The sequence below is a fragment of the Somniosus microcephalus genome, chromosome 8 (genome assembly GCF_052327205.1).
Source record: "Somniosus microcephalus isolate GS21.2 chromosome 8, FLI_Smic_1.0, whole genome shotgun sequence".
In the NCBI taxonomy this organism is placed as follows: domain Eukaryota; kingdom Metazoa; phylum Chordata; class Chondrichthyes; order Squaliformes; family Somniosidae; genus Somniosus; species Somniosus microcephalus.
In genome coordinates, this window is record NC_140994.1 from 198,991,881 (window position 1) to 199,009,902 (window position 18,022).

Below are 18,022 nucleotides of genomic sequence, written 5' to 3' on the forward strand. Positions count from 1 at the left end.
TTAGGTTAAATACTTCCGATTTGGTCCGTGGTCACGGACAGGAGGGTGTGACTACGAGTGAGGCAGGTATGGGGAATCCAGAAGGTAGCATTGGAGGAGCCTCAGCCTTTGCACTTGTCCAACAGGTACGAGGTTCTTGCAGCCTGTGTGAACGAGAGCAGGGACTGCAGGGAGGATGAGCAAACTGACCACAGCACCGTGGTATAGGGGGCCATTCAAATTAGGGGAATAAAAAGGAATGTAGTAGTGGTAGGGGACAGTATAGTTAGGGGGATAGATACTGTTCTCTGCAGCCGAGAGCGTGAGTCCCGAAGGCTGTGTTACCTGCCCGGTGCCAGGGTTAAGGACATCTCCTCAGGGCTGGAGAGGAACTTGGAGTGGGAGGGGAAAGATCCAGTTGTGGTCCACGTAGGTACCAACGACATCGGTAGGACTAAGAAATAGATTCTTCTGAGGGAGTAGGAGCAGCTAGAGGCTAAATTAAAAAGCAGAACCACAAAGTTAATCATTTCTGGATTGCTACCTGAGCCACGAGCAAATTGGCATAGGGTCAATAAGATCAGAGAGTTGAATGCATGGCTCAAGGACTGGTGTGGGAGAAATGGGTTTCGATTCATGGGGCACTGGCACCAGTACTGGGGAAAGAGGGAGCTGTTCCGTTGGGACGGGCTTCACTTGAACTGTGCTGGGACCAGTGTCCTGGCAAATCGAATAACTAGGGCTGTAGATAGGGCTTTAAACTAAATAGTGGGGGCGGGGGGGGGGTTCAGCTGAGGAGAAACTTAGAAAGTTAAAGAGACAAGGCCATAGTGCAGGGTAGCGATAGGGGTAATGATAACCAGAGTGTGACAGGAAGGGACAGAGCATACAAGCATAAGAGTGCACCAGCAAATAGTCAGAGTAGGGAAAAATGGTAAAAAGACAAGATTAAAGGCTCTCTATCTGAATGCACGCAGCATTCATAGCAATATGGATGAATTGACGGCACAAATTGAAATAAATGGGTATGATTTGAGCCATTACAGAGACGTGGTTGCAAGGTGACCAAGGCTGGGAACTGAATATTCATGGGTATTTGACATTTTTGGAAGGATGGGCAGAAAGGAAAAGGAGGTGGGGTAGCTTGCTAATAAAGGATGAGATCAGTACAGTAGTGAGAAATGATCTTGGCCCAGAAGAGCAAGATGCAGAATCAGTTTGGGTGGAGATGAGAAATAGTAAGGGAAAGAAGTCACTGGTGGGAGTAATCTGTAGGCCTCCTAACAGTAGCTACACTGTAGGACAGGGTATAAATCAAGAAATAATGGGGGCTTGTAAGAAAGGTACTGCAATAATTGTGGGCGATTTTAATCTTCTTTGCCAATTTGATTTGTCCAATCTATAAAGGTAGCCTTGAGGACGAGTTCATAGAGTGAATTCAAGACAGTTTCTTAGAACAATATGTTGTGGAACCAACCAGGGAACAGGCTATTTTAGATCTGGTAATGTGTAACGAGACAGGATTAATTAATGATCTCATAGTAAAGGTTCCTCTAGGGAAGAGTGATCATAACATGATAGAATTTCACATTCAGTTTGAGGGTGAGAAACTTGGGTCTGAAACTAGTGTCTTAAACCTAAATAAAGGCAATTACAAGGGTATGAAGACAGAGTTGGCTAAAATGAACTGGGAAAATAGATTAAAAGGTAAGACGGCAGACTTTTAAGGAGATATTTCATAACTCTCAATAAATATATATTCCAGTGAGAAAGAAAGACTCTACAAGAAGGATGAACCATCCGTGGCTAACTAAGGAAGTTGAGGAGAGTATCAAATTGAAATAAAAGGCATACAATATTGCAAAGATTAATGGTAGGCCAGAGATTGGGAAATTTTTAGAAACTTGCAAAGGATGACTAAAAAATAATAAATAGGGAGAAAATAGCTTATGAGAGTAAACTAGCAAGAAATATAAAAGCAGACAGTAAGAGCTTCTACAAGTATATAAAAAGGAAGAGAGTAGCTAAAGTAAACGTTGGTCCCTCAGAGGATGGGACTGGGGAATTAATAATGGGAAACAAGGAAATGGCAGAGACTTTGAACAAATTTTTTGTATGTGTCTTCAAGGTAGAAGACACTAAAAGCATCCCAATAATAGTGGAAAATCAAGGGGCAAGAGGGAGGGAGGAACTTAAAACAATCGCTATCACTAGAGAAAAAGTTCGAGGCAAACTAATGGGATGAAAGGCTGACAAGTCCCCTGGACCTGATGGCCTGCATCCTTGGGTCTTATAAGAAGTAGCTGCAGAGGTAGTGGATGCATTGGTTGTAATCTTCCAAAATGCCCTAGACTCTGGAAAGGTCCCAGCACATTGGAAAACCACAAATGTAATGCCCATATTCAAGAAAGGAGGGAGACAGAAAGCAGGAAACTAGGCCAGTTAGCCTAACATCTGTCGTTGGGAAAATGCTGGAATCCATTATTAATGAAGTAGAAGCAGGACATTTAGAAAATCATAATACAACCAAGCAGAATCAACATGGTTTTATGAAAGGGAAATAGTGTTTGACAAATTTATTGGAGTTCTTTGAGGATGTAACGAGCAGGGTGGATAAAGGGGAACCTGTAGATGTCGTGTATTTGGATTTCCAAAAAGCATTCGATAAGGTGCCATATAAAAGGTTACTGCACAAGATAAGAGCTCGGTGTTGGGGGCAATATATTAGCATGGATAGAGGATTGGCTAACTAACAGAAAACAGAGAGTTGGGATAAATGGGTCATTTTCAGGTTGGCAAATTGTAACTAGTGGGGTGCCACAGGGATCAGTGCTGAGGCCTCAACTATTTACAATCTATATTTAATGACGTGGATGAAGGGACCGAGTGTACTGTAGCCAAATTTGCTGACGATACAAAGATAGGTGGGAAAGCAAGTTGTGAGGAGGACACAGAGTCTGCATAGGAATATAGCTAGGTTAAGTGAGTGGGCAAAAATTTGGCAGATGAAGTATAATGTGGGAAAATGTGAGGTTATCCACTTTGGTAGGAAGAATAGAAAAGCAAAATATTATTTAAATGGACAGACTACAGAATGCTGCAATATAGAGGGATCTGGGTGTCCTCTTACTTGAAACAAAAAGTTAGCATGCAGATACAACAAGTAATTAGGAAGGCAAATGGAATGTTAGCCTTTATTGCAAGGGGGATGGAGTATAAAAGTAGGGAAGTCTTGCTACAACTGTACAGGGTGTTGGTGAGACCACACCTAGAGTACTGTGTACAATTTTGGTCCCCTTATTTAAGGAAGGATGTACTTGCATTGGAGGCAGTTCAGAGAAGGTTCACTAGGTTGATTCCTGAGTTGAAGGGGTTGTCTTATGAGAAAAGGTTGAGCAGGTTGGGCCTATACTCATTGGAGTTTAGAAGAATGAGGTGTGATCTTATTGAAACCTATAAGATTCTGAGGGGGCTTGACAGGGTAGATGCTGAGAGGATGTTTCCCCTCGTGGGGGAATCTAGAGCTGGGGGACATAGTTTTAGAATAAGGGGTCGCCCATTTAAGATGGAGATAGGAGCAATTTCTTTTGAGGGCCGTGAATCTTTGGAATTCTCTACCCCAGAGAGCTGTGGAGGCTGAGTCATTGAATATATTCAAGGCTGAGATAGACCGATTTTTGAACTACAGGGGAGTCAAGGGTTATGGGGAACAGGCAGAAAAATAGAGTTGAGGCCAAGATCAGATCAGCCATGATCTTAGTGAATGGCAAAGCAGGTTCAAGGAACCGAATGGCCTACTCCCCCTATTTCTTATGTTCTTTCTGCTACTTTGCCAAAGCTATCTTTTCTAAAACTTCTGTGAATCCTCCTTTCGATCACTCTTCCATTCGGATAATTCATTTGCTAGTTCTGTTAGAGAAAGCTGGACATTTTTTGCTCAATATTCTCCTAAAACTCTTGTCAAAGCACCATTCCTCTTGTCTTCTGTTCTATCATCATGATGAATGTAAAATCAGCACTCATTGATTCGTGTTTATTTCCCATCTTTTCAATTTAATCCTAAATAATATGAAAATCAATAAGCTCATTTTCTTTCACAAAACAGGACTTCTGTTTTAGCTGTTCATAAACTTGAAGTTGAGGTCATACCTATAGGTGACTGGAATGAGTTCTTAACTCTGTTGCAGTGAAAGTAGAGGCAATTTTTTTTTTGCTATGCATTTCATCCCTATGGCAACTGATCTCTTCACAAAAGCAACCAGTAAATGACAATGGCCAGGTATGTGAAAAAGGGGGAAAATTATAATTTCAGTCAACGGATAAGAGAAATGAACTATTGGTTCCATTTATATCCATTTGTGTCATGAGCTATTCTGAATACGGTATACTTTTCCAGCTGTTAGTGGTTGAAAAGAGTTGAAGGCCATATGCTTAGCCAGAACTGGGATTTGATTAAAGGATGTGGGAGGGAGAAACATGAATCAAAACAAAATGCCTCAAAGAGACAGATGCCACTTTTGATTTCCTTTTTTTTATAAAAAAAACTAACCTGAAGTGAATGAGTTGAAGGGTACTACACCCAAAGGTGAGTAAATGATGAAGTGATAAATGAGGAAATATAGAAATATTAATTTAACATAAGCCTTTCAGCTGTTTGTTTAGGCCAATTGATCAGCTTCATGGGATTATCATTTTGCAAAGTAAATATAAATTTGGTTGGGAAAATCAGATTTGCTACAGTAACAATTTTAACCATTTGATGTCTAGCTGTATCTTCAAATTAAGTAAAAGCTTCAATGAATACTCAAAACTAGATATTGGAGGTACATTTGATGTTTTAAGTGCAAATCTGTTAATAGTCCTGGAATCTTCCTCTTAATGTGATTTTCCTCAAAAAATGCATTCATTTGGACTGGCAACCATATAGATCTAATAGATTGTTAACAGATTGATGATAGTAAAATGAACGTTTTCTGTTTTCCCATCTATCTTCTAGAATTTGTCTACTGGAATTTTTGATTTAAATGCTAATAAAGAGTCTGATGTGCCAAAAAGTCAAGTTTCTAGTCAGGATAACAGAGTGCGACCAGAAATTGCTCGCCTTGATCTGAAGAGGGTGACTGAGACAGGTGACTGGGAAGGTAATTGCAGCATTCAGAACGTTTCAGAATAATTAACATGAAGTGCACAATGCATTACGGTAATCTTCTTCAAAAAGCTGGTGGGTGCTTGATTATGCGTATCATCTTGTTCTTTGAAGCTTTCTAATATGGTAAATGACTAACCTTCCTGTGCTGTGCAGTATTGGAACTGAAACTAACTGAAGTGAGGTGAAAGCAAACTGATTTATCAATGTTTCATAATAGAGGTTCAGCTACAATCTTTAGACATAACACGTGTCAGTAATGAAGATCCTGGCACAAAAATGATTGCTTCCAAATTCTAACTAATTTTTGACCTTCTGGTCCCAAAACATTAAATTTGGGGCTAGACTTTCTGCTAGGTTGTGCTGGTAGTGCAATTTGCCCCAAATATTGGCTAAACCAGCGCAAAAAATCGAGAAATTTCAAGTGCAAATTACATCCAACGTAAATCGAGTTTCTGCAATCTTTGTGCTGGTTTAAAAACATCGCGCTAGAAGCCAGCCCCGCCCACAAAACTGGCCACGCCCCTAGAGCAAATTAATCACCCTGGCGAGCTTGCGCTAACTGCACCTGTTTGAGGGCTGTTGAGAAGGCTCTTAAAATTAAGTTTTTAAGACACAAGGGCACTAATAGGGACCTTTTAAAAGCTTTTATATAGTAAATATTTAATTTACTAATGAACTGACTACTGTACACCAATGAAACTACTAAATGTTTCTGTAGTTTTTTTAAGTCATTTAAGTGGGCCTTGAATTTTGCTATATATATCATATATAAATATTATTTTTAGATTTTACTGAAATGTAATAAATATTAAAACAATTATTGACACCAATATCCTGATTAATTCATAAGGATTTGCAGACTTCAGTAATGCATTTGTGATGCAAAAAAGGAAAATGATGGACATAATTATATTCTGAAATAACTTCTATAAATGAAGGAAATGTAGCTTAGAGGTTATAGTCCTCACAGTATAGTTAATATTAACTTTATTATGCTTGTCAAAATGAGGTACAGGAAACTACTTTTTTTATCCAGCACCAACGGGACCGGCGTGGTGCCGGTTTATCAAAAAGTCCGGATTACAGAGAGGTATAGTAAAAGGTACAAGAGCCCCATACACAGCAACAGATCCAGACTTCCCTGTTGCTTAACAACAGGTGCAGGAACCCTGGCCACAGGATCCAGGCGTCCCTGTTGCTTAGCAACAGGTGCAGGAACCCCGGTTACACAGCCACAGATCCAGGAACGGCCACTAATATGAAGTAAAACTTGCCTGAACCTACTCCTGAATTTTGCCGGGTAACACAAATTTCCGGTTATTTAGGTGCCGGTAAATCGAGAGTTTCCTGTATGTTATAGCTCCCGAACTGAACATACTGTTTTTCAGGCATCCAGTATCAATATGAAGCATTCTCAGTTCAGGCGCACAGATAGATACAGAGTTAAGTACCCCAGATTTGGCACTACCCCAGCCTTAAAAAATCTTCTAATGTGATATTAATTTTTCCACCATTTCTCACAAAAGCACCTCTGAAGCAATTTTATACAGGTGAGTGCAATTTATTGCTATGGTCCACTCCACAAGAAACTGGATTAAGATTGCCTAAACTAATTTCATGTAACGTACTTTCAGATGAGACTTTCATCCAATCAGTCTGGGCTGGAATATGCCAGAGGTGAAGGACCAATATTTAACTCACTGATGGGATGAAAGCCCACTGGCTGTAAGAGGCTATATGAAATAAGTTTGGGCAGTTTCAAACAAGTTCCAAGTGAACATGGGGCCCACAGCACAAAACTGTTGCATGCTTGGCACTAATTGTCACTAAATTAGCAATTTCTTTCAGACCATTAGGATGGTAGATGTTGAAATGCGGTACTGAGTCAGCCAGGGGTGCTCTTTTGCTGTTGGTGTTAAGGCAGACTAGAGAAGCTTTACTTGCATCTAACCCATGCTGTACCTGACTTGGGAATGCTTAATGTTGACGCTGAAATAGGAAAATGTTCCTGTTTCTGAATGTTAAAATTTCTTACTGTTTTGAGCACAAAAGCTACTTAAAACATTGAAATGATTTTCTACGGTTTGCTAAACAAGGTTAGTCATGAGTTACAAATCTAAAATTAGTTTCTATTCCTCATTTTTAAAACACTACCTTTCATATTGTGTTCTATTTAACATTTCTGTGGTCTTATAAAATGTTATAGGTCAGAGGAGAGGGAAATGGGTTTCGGTGCTTTCCAAGTACAGGTAGACTACCCTTTATCCGGACTTCCGAAAACCGAAACCCTCTAAAAACCGAAGGTTTTTTCGTTCAGCGTAAGTCGTGCGTACGACTTACGCTGAACGAAAAAACCTTCGGTTTTTAGAGGGTTCCGGTTGCGGAAGTTCGGATAAAGGGTAAGTCGTGCGCACGACCCCCCGCCAGCCCCGACAACCGCCGACCCCGCCAGCCGCCGACCCCCCCGCGGACCCCACCAGCCCCGACAACCGCCGACCCCGACAACTGCGGACCCCGCCAGCCCTGACAACCGCCGACCCCCCCCCGGCCCTGACCCCTGCCGACCCCGACTGACTTACGCTGAGCGTCAGCGTAAGTCGTGCGCACGACCCCCCGCCGACCCACCTTCCGAAATCCGAAATTCTCCTTTATCCGAAACTCGGCTGGTCCCGAGGTTTTCGGATAAAGGATAGTCTACCTGTAGCATAAATAATCTTTTTTTTTACAAAAATGACACAACTGAGGTTAAGTATTAAAACCACAAGGTCTTTCAGTTCCAAATGCTGATTGTTTTTCTTGAGACAAAGAGCTTTATGAATTTGTAGCTTATGGCAAAAACAAATTTTTCAAATTTGTCATCTGATGAAAAGTAAAGCTGCTTATACCATTTAATTCATTGAGCATGTAAGTGTGATGTTACTGCTGAATCATTAGAACAGCAGTTGTGTATTCTGGTTGCTGAGGTATCAGCTGCTTGTTCTGATGGTTCAGATGGACCTTAAACATCTGTTATGGTACTATTCAAAGAAGGGCAAGGAGTTCTTCTTCAGATATCCTAACCAACATTCCTCCCACAATCAATGTCACCAAAAATCCGATTAACTAGTCATTTTAGGTAGAGTCAACACGGTTTTATGAAAGGGAAATCGTGTTTGACAAATCTATTCGAGTTTTTTGAGGGTGTAACTAGCAGGGTAGATAAGGGGGAACCAGTGGATGTAGTATATTTGGATTTTCAGAAGGCATTTGATAAGGTGCCACACAATAGGTTGTTACACATGACTAGGGCTCATGGGATTGCGGGTAATATATTAGCATGAATTGAGAGTTGGTTAATGTATAGAAAACAGAGTAGGAATAAACTGGCCATTTTCAGGATGGCAGGGTGTAACTAGTGGAGTGCCGCAAGGATCAGTGCTTGGCCTCAGCTATTTACAATCTATATCAGTGACTTAGATGAGGGGACCGAGTGTAATATATCCCAAGTTTGCTGACGATGCAAAGCTAGGTGTGAGGAGGACGTAAAGAGGCTGCAAAGGGATATGGACCGGTTAAGTGATACTGGCAAGAAGGTGACTGCTGGAGTATAAAATGGGGAAGTGTGAAATTATCCACTTTGGTAGGAAGAATGGAAAAGCAGAATATTTTTTTTAAAAGGTGAGAGACTGGGACATGTTGGGATTCAGAGCGATTTGGGCGTCCTTGTACTCTAATTACAGAAAGGAAGGATATACTTGCCTTAGAGGGGGTTCAACGAAGATACACTAGATTAATTCCAAGGATGAGAGGGCTGTCCTATGAGGAGAGATTGAGTAGAATGGGATGATATTCTCTGGAGTTTAGAAGAATGAGAGGTGATCTCATTGAAATGTATAAAATTCTTAGAGGGCTTGATAGGTTAGATGCTGAGACTGTTTCCCCTGGCTAGAGAGTCTAGAATTAGGGATCATGGTCTCAGGCTAAGGGGTCAGGACTGAGATGAGGGTTGTGAATCTTTGGCATTCTCTACAATAGATGTGGATGCTCAGACGTTGAGTATATTCTTGTAGATATTTGTCTTATTGGGTCTCCACACTCAGCAGATAGTTATTCCGCAGTCGTAAGAAATGAGACACAACAACGATCCATGGAAAATTATCCAGAATAGAAAAGGATGCTAATTGGTGTGAATTACTATGGAGCCACTCATCGACAGTCCACATACCTTGAATGAGCTGAGCAACTCCTTGCTGACTGCAGAGACCTGATATGACTGATCTACATGGGGTTGGAAAAATTAAAGTTACAATCTCCTACCAGGTGGAAGAGTATTTAAAAAAAGACTTTGCCTTTATATTTTAAAAATACTCTTTCTATACTTGAATTGTGCAGTTATATTTTTAGTAGAAAAGGGAGAAGATAGTAGTATTGAACAAATTTTGGTTCTGCTGTAACGATGTCAACATTGGCCCAGAAATTTGGGTCGGAGGCTTCCCGCGGGTGCAAGCCTCCGACCTGCACTTACCTAGCGCGCCGGCTGTTGTGATGTGGGCCCGTGTGGGATTCCATAGAAACATAGAAGATAGGAGCAGGAGTAGGCCATTCGGCCCCTCGAGCCTGCTCTGCCATTCAATGAGATTTGGCTGATCATCCAAAGTCAGTATCCTGTCCCTGCTTTCTCCCCATATCCCTTGATCCCTTTAGCCTTAAGAAATATATCCAACTCCTTCTTGAATATATTTAATGAATTGGCCTCTACTGCCTTCTGTGGTAGAGAATTCCACAGGTTCACCACTCTCTGGGTGAAGAAATTCCTCCTCATCTCTGTCCTAAATGGCCTACCCCTTATCCTTCGACTCTGACCCCTGGTTCTGGACTCCCCGACCATTGGGAACATCCTGCCTGCATCTAGTCTGTCTAGTCCTGTTAGTATTTTATAAGTTTCAATGAGATCCCCTCTCATTCATCTAAACTCCAGCGAGTATAAGCCCAATCGACCCAATCTCTCCTCATATGTCATTCCTGCCATCCCAGGTATCAGTCTGGTGAATCTTCGCTGCACTCCCTCCATGGCAAGAACATCCTTCCTCAGATAAGCGACCAAAACTGCACACAATACTCAAGGTGTGGTCTCACCAAGGCCCTGTACAACTGCAGCAAGACATCCTTGTTCCTGTACTCAAACCCTCTTGCTACGAAGGCCAACATACCGTTTGCTTTCTTAACCGCCTGCTGTGTAGGGGGGCATCCTTTACCTGGTTTACGGTAATTTACCTGGTCAGGCAGCCTTTTTGCCACTGCACTGTGACCAATTCCAATCAGCGGTTTCGAATCGCTAAACCCCTCCTTCCAGTTCTGACTGGAGGAACTTATAATTAATATATTAGCAGCAATAACCTGCTAACTGACGCCCAGTTTGGGTTCCACCAGGGCCACTTGGCTCCTGACCTCATTACAGCCTTGGTCCAAACATGGACAAAAGAGCTGAACTCGAGAGGTGAGGTGAGAGTGACTGCCCTTGACATCAAGGCAGCATTTGATCGAGTGTGGCATCAAGGAGCCCTAGCAAAACTGAAGTCCATGGGAATCAAGGGGAAAACTCTCCATTGGTTGGAATCATACCTAGCACAAAGGAAGTTGGCTGTGGTTGTTGGAGGTCATTCATCTCAATCACATGACATCACTGCAGGAGTTCCTCAGGGCAGTGTCCTAGGCCCAACCATCTTCAGCTGTTTCATCAATGACCTTCCCTCCATCATAAGGTCAGAAGTGGGGATGTTCGCTGATGATTGCACACTGTTCAGCACCATTCGAGACTCGTCGGATACTGATGCAGTCCGTGTCCATATGCAGCAAGACCTGGACAACATTCAGACTTGGGCTGACAAGTGGCAAGTAACATTCGCACCACACAAGTGCCAGGCAATGACCATCTCCAACAAGCGAGACTCTAACCATCTCCCCTTGACATTCAATGGCATTACCATCGCTGAATCCCCCACTATCAACATCCTGGGGGTTACCATTGATCAGAAACTGAACTGGACCAGCCATATAAATACTGTGGCTACAAGAGCAGGCCAGAGGCTGGGAATTCTGCGGCGAGTGTCTCACTTCCTGACTCCCCAAAGCCTTTCCACCATCTACAAGGCACAAGTCAGGAGTGTGATGGAATACTCTCCACTTGCCTGGATGAGTGCAGCTCCAACAACACTCAAGAAGCTCGACACCATTCAGGATAAAGCAGCCCGCTTGATTGGCACTCCATCCACCACCTTCAACATTCACTCCCTCCACCACCGGCGCACTGTGGCTGCAGTGTGTACCATCTACAAGATGCACTGCAGCAACTCGCCAAAGCTCCTTCAACAGCACCTTCCAAACCCGCGACCTCTACCACTTAGAAGGACAAGGGCAGCAGACGCATGGGAACATCACCACCTGCAAGTTCCCCTCCAAGCCACACACCATCCTGACTTGGACCTGTATCGCCGTTCCTTCACTGTCGCTGGGCCAAAATCCTGGAACTCCCTAACAGCATTGTGGGTGTACCTACACCATATGGACTGCAGCGGTTCAAGAAGGCGGTTCACCACCATCTTCTCAAGGGCAATTAGGGATGGGCACTAAATGCAGGCCTAGCCAGCGACGCCCACATCCCATCAATGAATTAAAAAATATATATATATTAAAACGGACAAATGGTCTGGATGCAAGAAAGTCAAATTTTATTAAAACTAAAACTACACCACACGATCAAAGTAATCACGGTAAAATTGCTTGAATAGGGGAGGAAAAATGGACACAACGAGGGAAAACGACTAAAATCACAGTTTCTAACACAATCTCCACTTTACTCCCACCCCTAAGCCTATCCTAAGTTGCCTCGTGGAAGGCCAGAAAATATATGCTCACCACTGCAATGCCAGCTCCGTGCCCCACGAGATCTTCACTACCCTGAAGTAAAGAAACACCCTAGTGTTTTAAAAGTAAACTGCTGGTGTTTTACTTCTTCAGACAGACTCCACGCTGTAGAGGGCACACGGAGGCAAGCCAGAGAGAGAGAGATGTCTCTGAGAAGCTATCTCTCATACCCCAATTTTGGGGCCGAAATGTTCCCGCCCAGATCCGGAGGTTTCTGGGCTAAAACAAAAGGGATCCAACTGTCCCCATTGTCCAGTAATGGGTGATTCAAACCCATTCAATTTTAAACTGTTCCTTTTCTCAGTTTAAGTGTCTCTTTTCAAATGTCTGTGCTGAGCCTTGAATGTAAGACTGCAGTTTAAACAGCTTGGGAGGAGTGTAAACAGAAACCCATTGTCTGGTGGTCACTGAAACTGCAGTCTGAAGTGGATAATCCTTTGTGTACACAAAGTAGCAGTTTCTGTAAACAAACATCGATTTCCTCTGCAGGGAGGGAACTCTCGAACTGCCTTTGATTGGCAGTTTAGTCAGCCATCTTTGATCCTCCCCTTTTCACAGACGCACACGAGCTGCTTCCAAGTCCTTTGTCCTTGGCCATGCGGTAGGACGGCCATTTTTATTCCTGCGCAATTTAAACCGTTCAAAACTCAAGAGTACATCCTTTAATAAAATATACAATCTTAAAGTGTGCGATTTTCACAAAGTTCTTTGATTCCAGTGTCCAAATGCTGCTTTGCTTACGAGCTTTTTAACACAGCCCTTTTGCGGTTCTGGGTATGTTTTAAAACATTGTCCAACCCAGAGACAATTTAAAATCACACAAAGTCTTCGTCCATGATGTGGATTAATATTTCCCAATCTTCGGGGGCTGAGGGGATTTTTGCGAACCCCTACAGCTGCACCTGCATGCTTACCTTCAGCGACTGGTGCACAAGGACACCCAGGTCTCGTTGCACTTCCCCTTCTCCCAATCTATTGCCATTCAGATAATCTGCCTTCCTGTTTTTGACACCAAAGTGGATAACCTCGCATTTATCCACGTTATATTGCATCTGCCATGCTTCTGCCCAATCACCCAACCTGTCCAAATCATACTGGAGTTTCTTGGCATCCTCCTCACAGCACACACGCCCACCCAGCTTTGTGTCGTCTGCAAACTTGGAGATATTACATCTAGTTCCCTCGTCTAGATAATTAATATATATTGTGAATAGCTGGGGTCCAAGGACCGATCCCTGCGGTACCCCACTAGTCACTGCCTGCCACTCGGAAAAAGACCCGTTTATTCCAACTCTTTGCTTTCTGTCTGCCAACCAGTTCTCTATCCAAGTCAATACCTTGCCCCCAATCCCATGTGCCTTAACTTTACACGCTAATCTCTTATGCGGGACCTTATCGAAAGCCTTTTGAAAGTCCAAATACACCACATCCACTGGTTCTCCCTTATCTATTTTACCAGATACATCCTCAAAAAATTCCAGTAGATTAGTAAAGTACGATTTACCTTTTTGTAAATCCATGTTGACTTTGTCCGATCCTGTCACTAAATAACACCACAATATACAAAGTCCCACAACCATATCAAAATATCACATGACTTCAAATAAACTACTTTTAACCAGTGCTCTGCTATTACATCTTTTATAATGGACTCTAGCATTTTCCCCACTACCGATGTCAGGCTTACCGGTCTGTAATTCCCTGTTTTCTCTCTACCACCTTTTTTGAATAGTGGGGTAACATTAGCTACCCTCCAATCCATGGGTACTGTTCCAGGTTCTATCGAATGTTGGAAGATGACTAGCAATGCATCTACTATTTCTAGGGCCATTTCCTTAAGTACCCTAGGATGTAGATTATCAGGCCCTGGGGATTTATCGGCCTTCAATCCCGTCAATTTCCCTAACGCCATTTCCCTACAAATACTGATTTCTTTCAGTTCCTCCCTTTCATCAGACCCTATGTTCCCCGACATCTCTGGGAGGTTATTTGTGTCCTCCTTTGTGAAGACAGAACCAAAATATGTATTTAATTGGTCAGCCATTTCTTTGTTCCCCATTATAAATTCCCCTGATTCTGACTGCAAGGGACCTACGCTTGACTTCACCAATCTTTTTCTCTTCACATATCTATAAAAGCTTTTACAGTCAGTTTTTATGTTCCCTGCAAGCTTACTCTCGTACTCTATTTTCCCCCTCTTAATTAATTGGCACTTTCGTTGGGCCTACACATGAGCACCCAGCGCGTACTCACCCATGGGGACCCGAAGTTCTGGCCCATTATGATGGTTAAAACTTTATCTATTCAAGATGTATATGAGCTAAGGGCCCTGAATTTATAAAATAGTACAGCACAGAAGGGGGCCATTCGGCCCATCGCATCTCCGCCAGCTCTTTCGAAGAGCAATCCAGTTAGTCCCACTCCCCTGCTCTTTCCCCATATCCCTTCAATTTTTTCTCCTTCAAGTTATTTATCGAATTCCCTTTTGAAGGCTGAAAAACTGATAGCAATTTCTGGCGACCGCACATGCGCACTTAAATGCAGAAATCCGGAAGTTGCCGTCAGTGATGCCCTACTCCTCCACAGGGTGCGCTGTTGCAGTCTTCGCTGATTTGAAATAACTGATTTGTTGTGAACTTCAACTATTTACACACTATTTTCGCTGTAAGAACCAGTGAAAAAGCCTTGTTCAATCAGGAGCAACTGAGTTTTTAGCAGCGTACTAAGTCATAATTACTGCTGAGCAGCCTCTCTGACCCAGAGGAACTAATTCTAGAAGTGTGGAGTCTCATTCCCTTAGAAGAACATTTTTTAAAAATTGCAATTTTTAAAAAAAGTAAAAAACAATTTTTAAGTTCTGATATTTAAGTTTCTCCTTTAACCCTATGTGTATGTCCCAATCTTCATTTTACTTTCTATACAATGATTTAAATGTGAGTTATATTCCCTGCTTTTTACTTCCTGTTTTGCCATCTGTAAGAATTCTTCATCTGATTGGCTGGTCAGCCTGCCTGCTGCCTGCCCTGTTGCTGGATGCCACATTCAAAGTGCCCTTGAATAAGAGGAAGTCTGAGCTCTAGAGTCTGATAAAACTTCATAGGCTGCTTTTTTTGAGGTCAGTGGCGAGCGGAATTTCTTCACCGCTGACTGCAAAATCAGGGCCATAGTAATTTTAAATTAAAATCTTTCCCCACACTTAGTCAGCCATGTACATTCATAGAAACATAAAAGATAGGAGCAGGAGTAGGCCATTCGGCCCCTCGAGCCTGCTCCGCCATTCAATGCGATCATGGCTGATCATCCAAATTCAGTACCCTGTCCCTGCCTTCTCTCCATATCCCTTGATCCCTTTAGCCTTAAGAAATATATCTAACTCCTTCTTCAACGTATTTAATGAATTGGCCTCTACTGCCTTCTGTGGTAGAGAATTCCACAGGTTCACCACTCTCTGGGTGAAGAAATTCCTCCTCATCTCAGTCCTAAATGGCTTACCCCTTATCCTTAGACTGTGACCCCTGGTTCTGGATTCCCCGGCCATTGGGAACATCCTTCCTGCACCCAGACTATCTAGTCCTGTTAGTATTTTATAAGTTTCAATGAGATCCCCTCTAATTCTTCTAAACTCCAGCGAGTATAAGCCCAATCGACCCAATCTCTCCTCATACGTCATTCCTGCCATCCCAGGTATCAGCCTGGTGAATCTTCGCTGAACTCCCTCCATGGCAAGAACATCCTTCCTCAGATAAGCGACCAAAACTGCACACAATGCTCCAGGTGTGGTTGCACCAAGGCCCTGTACAACTGCATCAAGACATCCTTGTTCCTGTACTCGAACCCTCTCGCTACGAAGGCCAACATACCATTTGCCTTCTTAACCACCTGCTGCACCTGCATGCTTACCTTCAGCGACTGGTGCACAAGGACACCCAGGTCTCGTTGCACTTCCCCCTCTCCCAATCTATTGCCATTCAGATAATCTGCTTTCCTGTTTTTGACACCAAAGTGGATAACCTGAACAAGTTTTTTTTTTTTTACTTCATAACTGAGATTTACTTCTGGCCCATTTGTTTTTGACCATTATACAGGAAACTCTTTGGTATCCGGGACCGGGATGGTGCTGGTTGATTAAAAATCACGGATGACGGAGAGGGTTATCTACCGAGGCTATTTTTAACAAACAAAAATAATAAATTCAAGAAATGTGCAGTATACAGTAATTGGGTACTCACCTACAGAATGTTGTGTTAAATGGATGGTGAAAGATGCTTTTGTCTCCACTAGTCCTATCACCATCTCGTCTCATTTTGAATACTGCTTAATGTCTCTTCGCTTCTCTTTTGTTCTCTCCCAGCCCGGCCTTTTAATCTATTTCCTGTGCTTTTCCAGTCTTGACAAAGGGTTTCGACCCGAAACGTTGACTCTTTCTCTCCCCGGATGTTGCCTGGCCTGGAGTTTTTCCAGCATTTTCTTCTGTTATTTTAAAACCTTATGTTCATCACACAAATAATATTCCCATCCCATCTGTGCTAGGTCGGACCAATCACTTTGAAGTACTTTGTGTTGAGTGAATGAGCCAGTCCCTATACTGAAGCCATATTTTCGCTGATTTTTTTTTTTTTGCTCAATATTTGTCTGGTATACCTTCATCCATGATTAATTTAATTTAAGCTTTACACTTTCTCTAACGATCAGAAGAGGGGAAACCCAGCCAAGAGAAAACTTGCAAGTGAGACAAATGGCGGCTAGTTTTTTTTTAACACTCCTCATAAGGCATTAGAAGCTATCTTACTCTGGTAGAAGTTAATCTAGAAACTTACTCTGTATCGCCCTATCTCCAACCTCCTTTTCCTCTCAAGTCCTTGAACATGTTGTTGCCTCCCAAATCTCTGCTCATCCTTCCTGCAACTCCATGTTTGAACCTCTCCAATCTGGTTCCGTCCTGCCACAGCACTGAAACGGCCCTTATCAAAGCCACAAATGACATCCTATGTGACTGTGAGCGTCGTAAACTATTGCTCTTTATCCTTCTCGACCTGTCTGCAGCCTTTGACATTGCTGACCACACCATTCTCCTCTAACACCTCTCCCCCGTTGTCCAGCTGGGGGACTGCCCTTACCTGATTCTATTCCTATCTATTCAGTTGTAGCCAGAGAAACACCTGAAATGGCTTCTTTTCCCGCACCGTTGCTGCTGGAGTCACCCAACGATCTATCTATCCATGGCCCCCCTCCTATTTCTCATCTACATACTGCCCCTCGGTGACATCAACCAAAAACGCATCAGGTTCCACATGTATGCTGATGATGCTCAGCTCTACCTCATCACCACCTCCACTGCTGCTGATTTGTCTCACTGCTTGTCTGACTTCCAGTGCTGGATGAGAAGAAATTTCCTCCCATTAAATATTGAAAAGGCAGAAGCCATTGACTTCGGTCTCTGCCGCAAACTCCGTTTCCTAGCCACCAACTCCATCCCTCTCCCTGACCACTGTCTGAGGCTGACCAGACCATTCACAACCTTGGTGTCCTATTTGACCCTGAGCTGAGCTTCTATCCCCATATCCTCTCCATCACCAAGATTGCCTACTTCCACCTCTTTAACATCATCTGTCTCCACCAATATCTCAGCACATCTGCTGCTGAAACCCTCATCCATGCCTTTGTTACCTCTAGACTTGACTATTCCAATGCTCTCCTGGCCGGCCTCTCATGTTGCACCCTTTGTAAAGTTAAGCTCATTCAAAAACCTGTTAACCATATCCTAACGCGTACCAAATCCCGCTCACCCAACACCCCATTGCGCGCTGACCCACGTTGGTTCCCGGTTAAGCAACACCTCAGTTTTAAAATTGTCATCCTTGTTTTCAAATGCCTCCGTGGCCTCGCACTTCCCTATCTCTTGTAACCGCCTACAACCCTCAGATCTCTGCATTCCTCCAAGTCTGGCCTTTTGCGCATCCCTGATTTTTGTTGCTCCACCATTGGCAGCTG

The 18,022-nt window shown here is 43.0% G+C and overlaps 1 protein-coding gene across 6 annotated transcripts in view; it reads left to right on the forward strand.

Moving 5' to 3' along the window:
- The window catches only part of fam13b (family with sequence similarity 13 member B), a 220,561-nt gene that overhangs the window by 115,408 nt on the left and 87,131 nt on the right, over window positions 1-18,022 (forward strand). For all 6 annotated transcript variants that reach the window (XM_085995563.1, XM_085995566.1, XM_085995564.1 and 3 more), the window contains exon 11: window positions 4,976-5,120. In XM_085995563.1, the coding sequence (XP_085851689.1) occupies window positions 4,976-5,120 (145 nt within the window). The remainder of the gene's footprint in view (window positions 1-4,975; window positions 5,121-18,022) is intronic.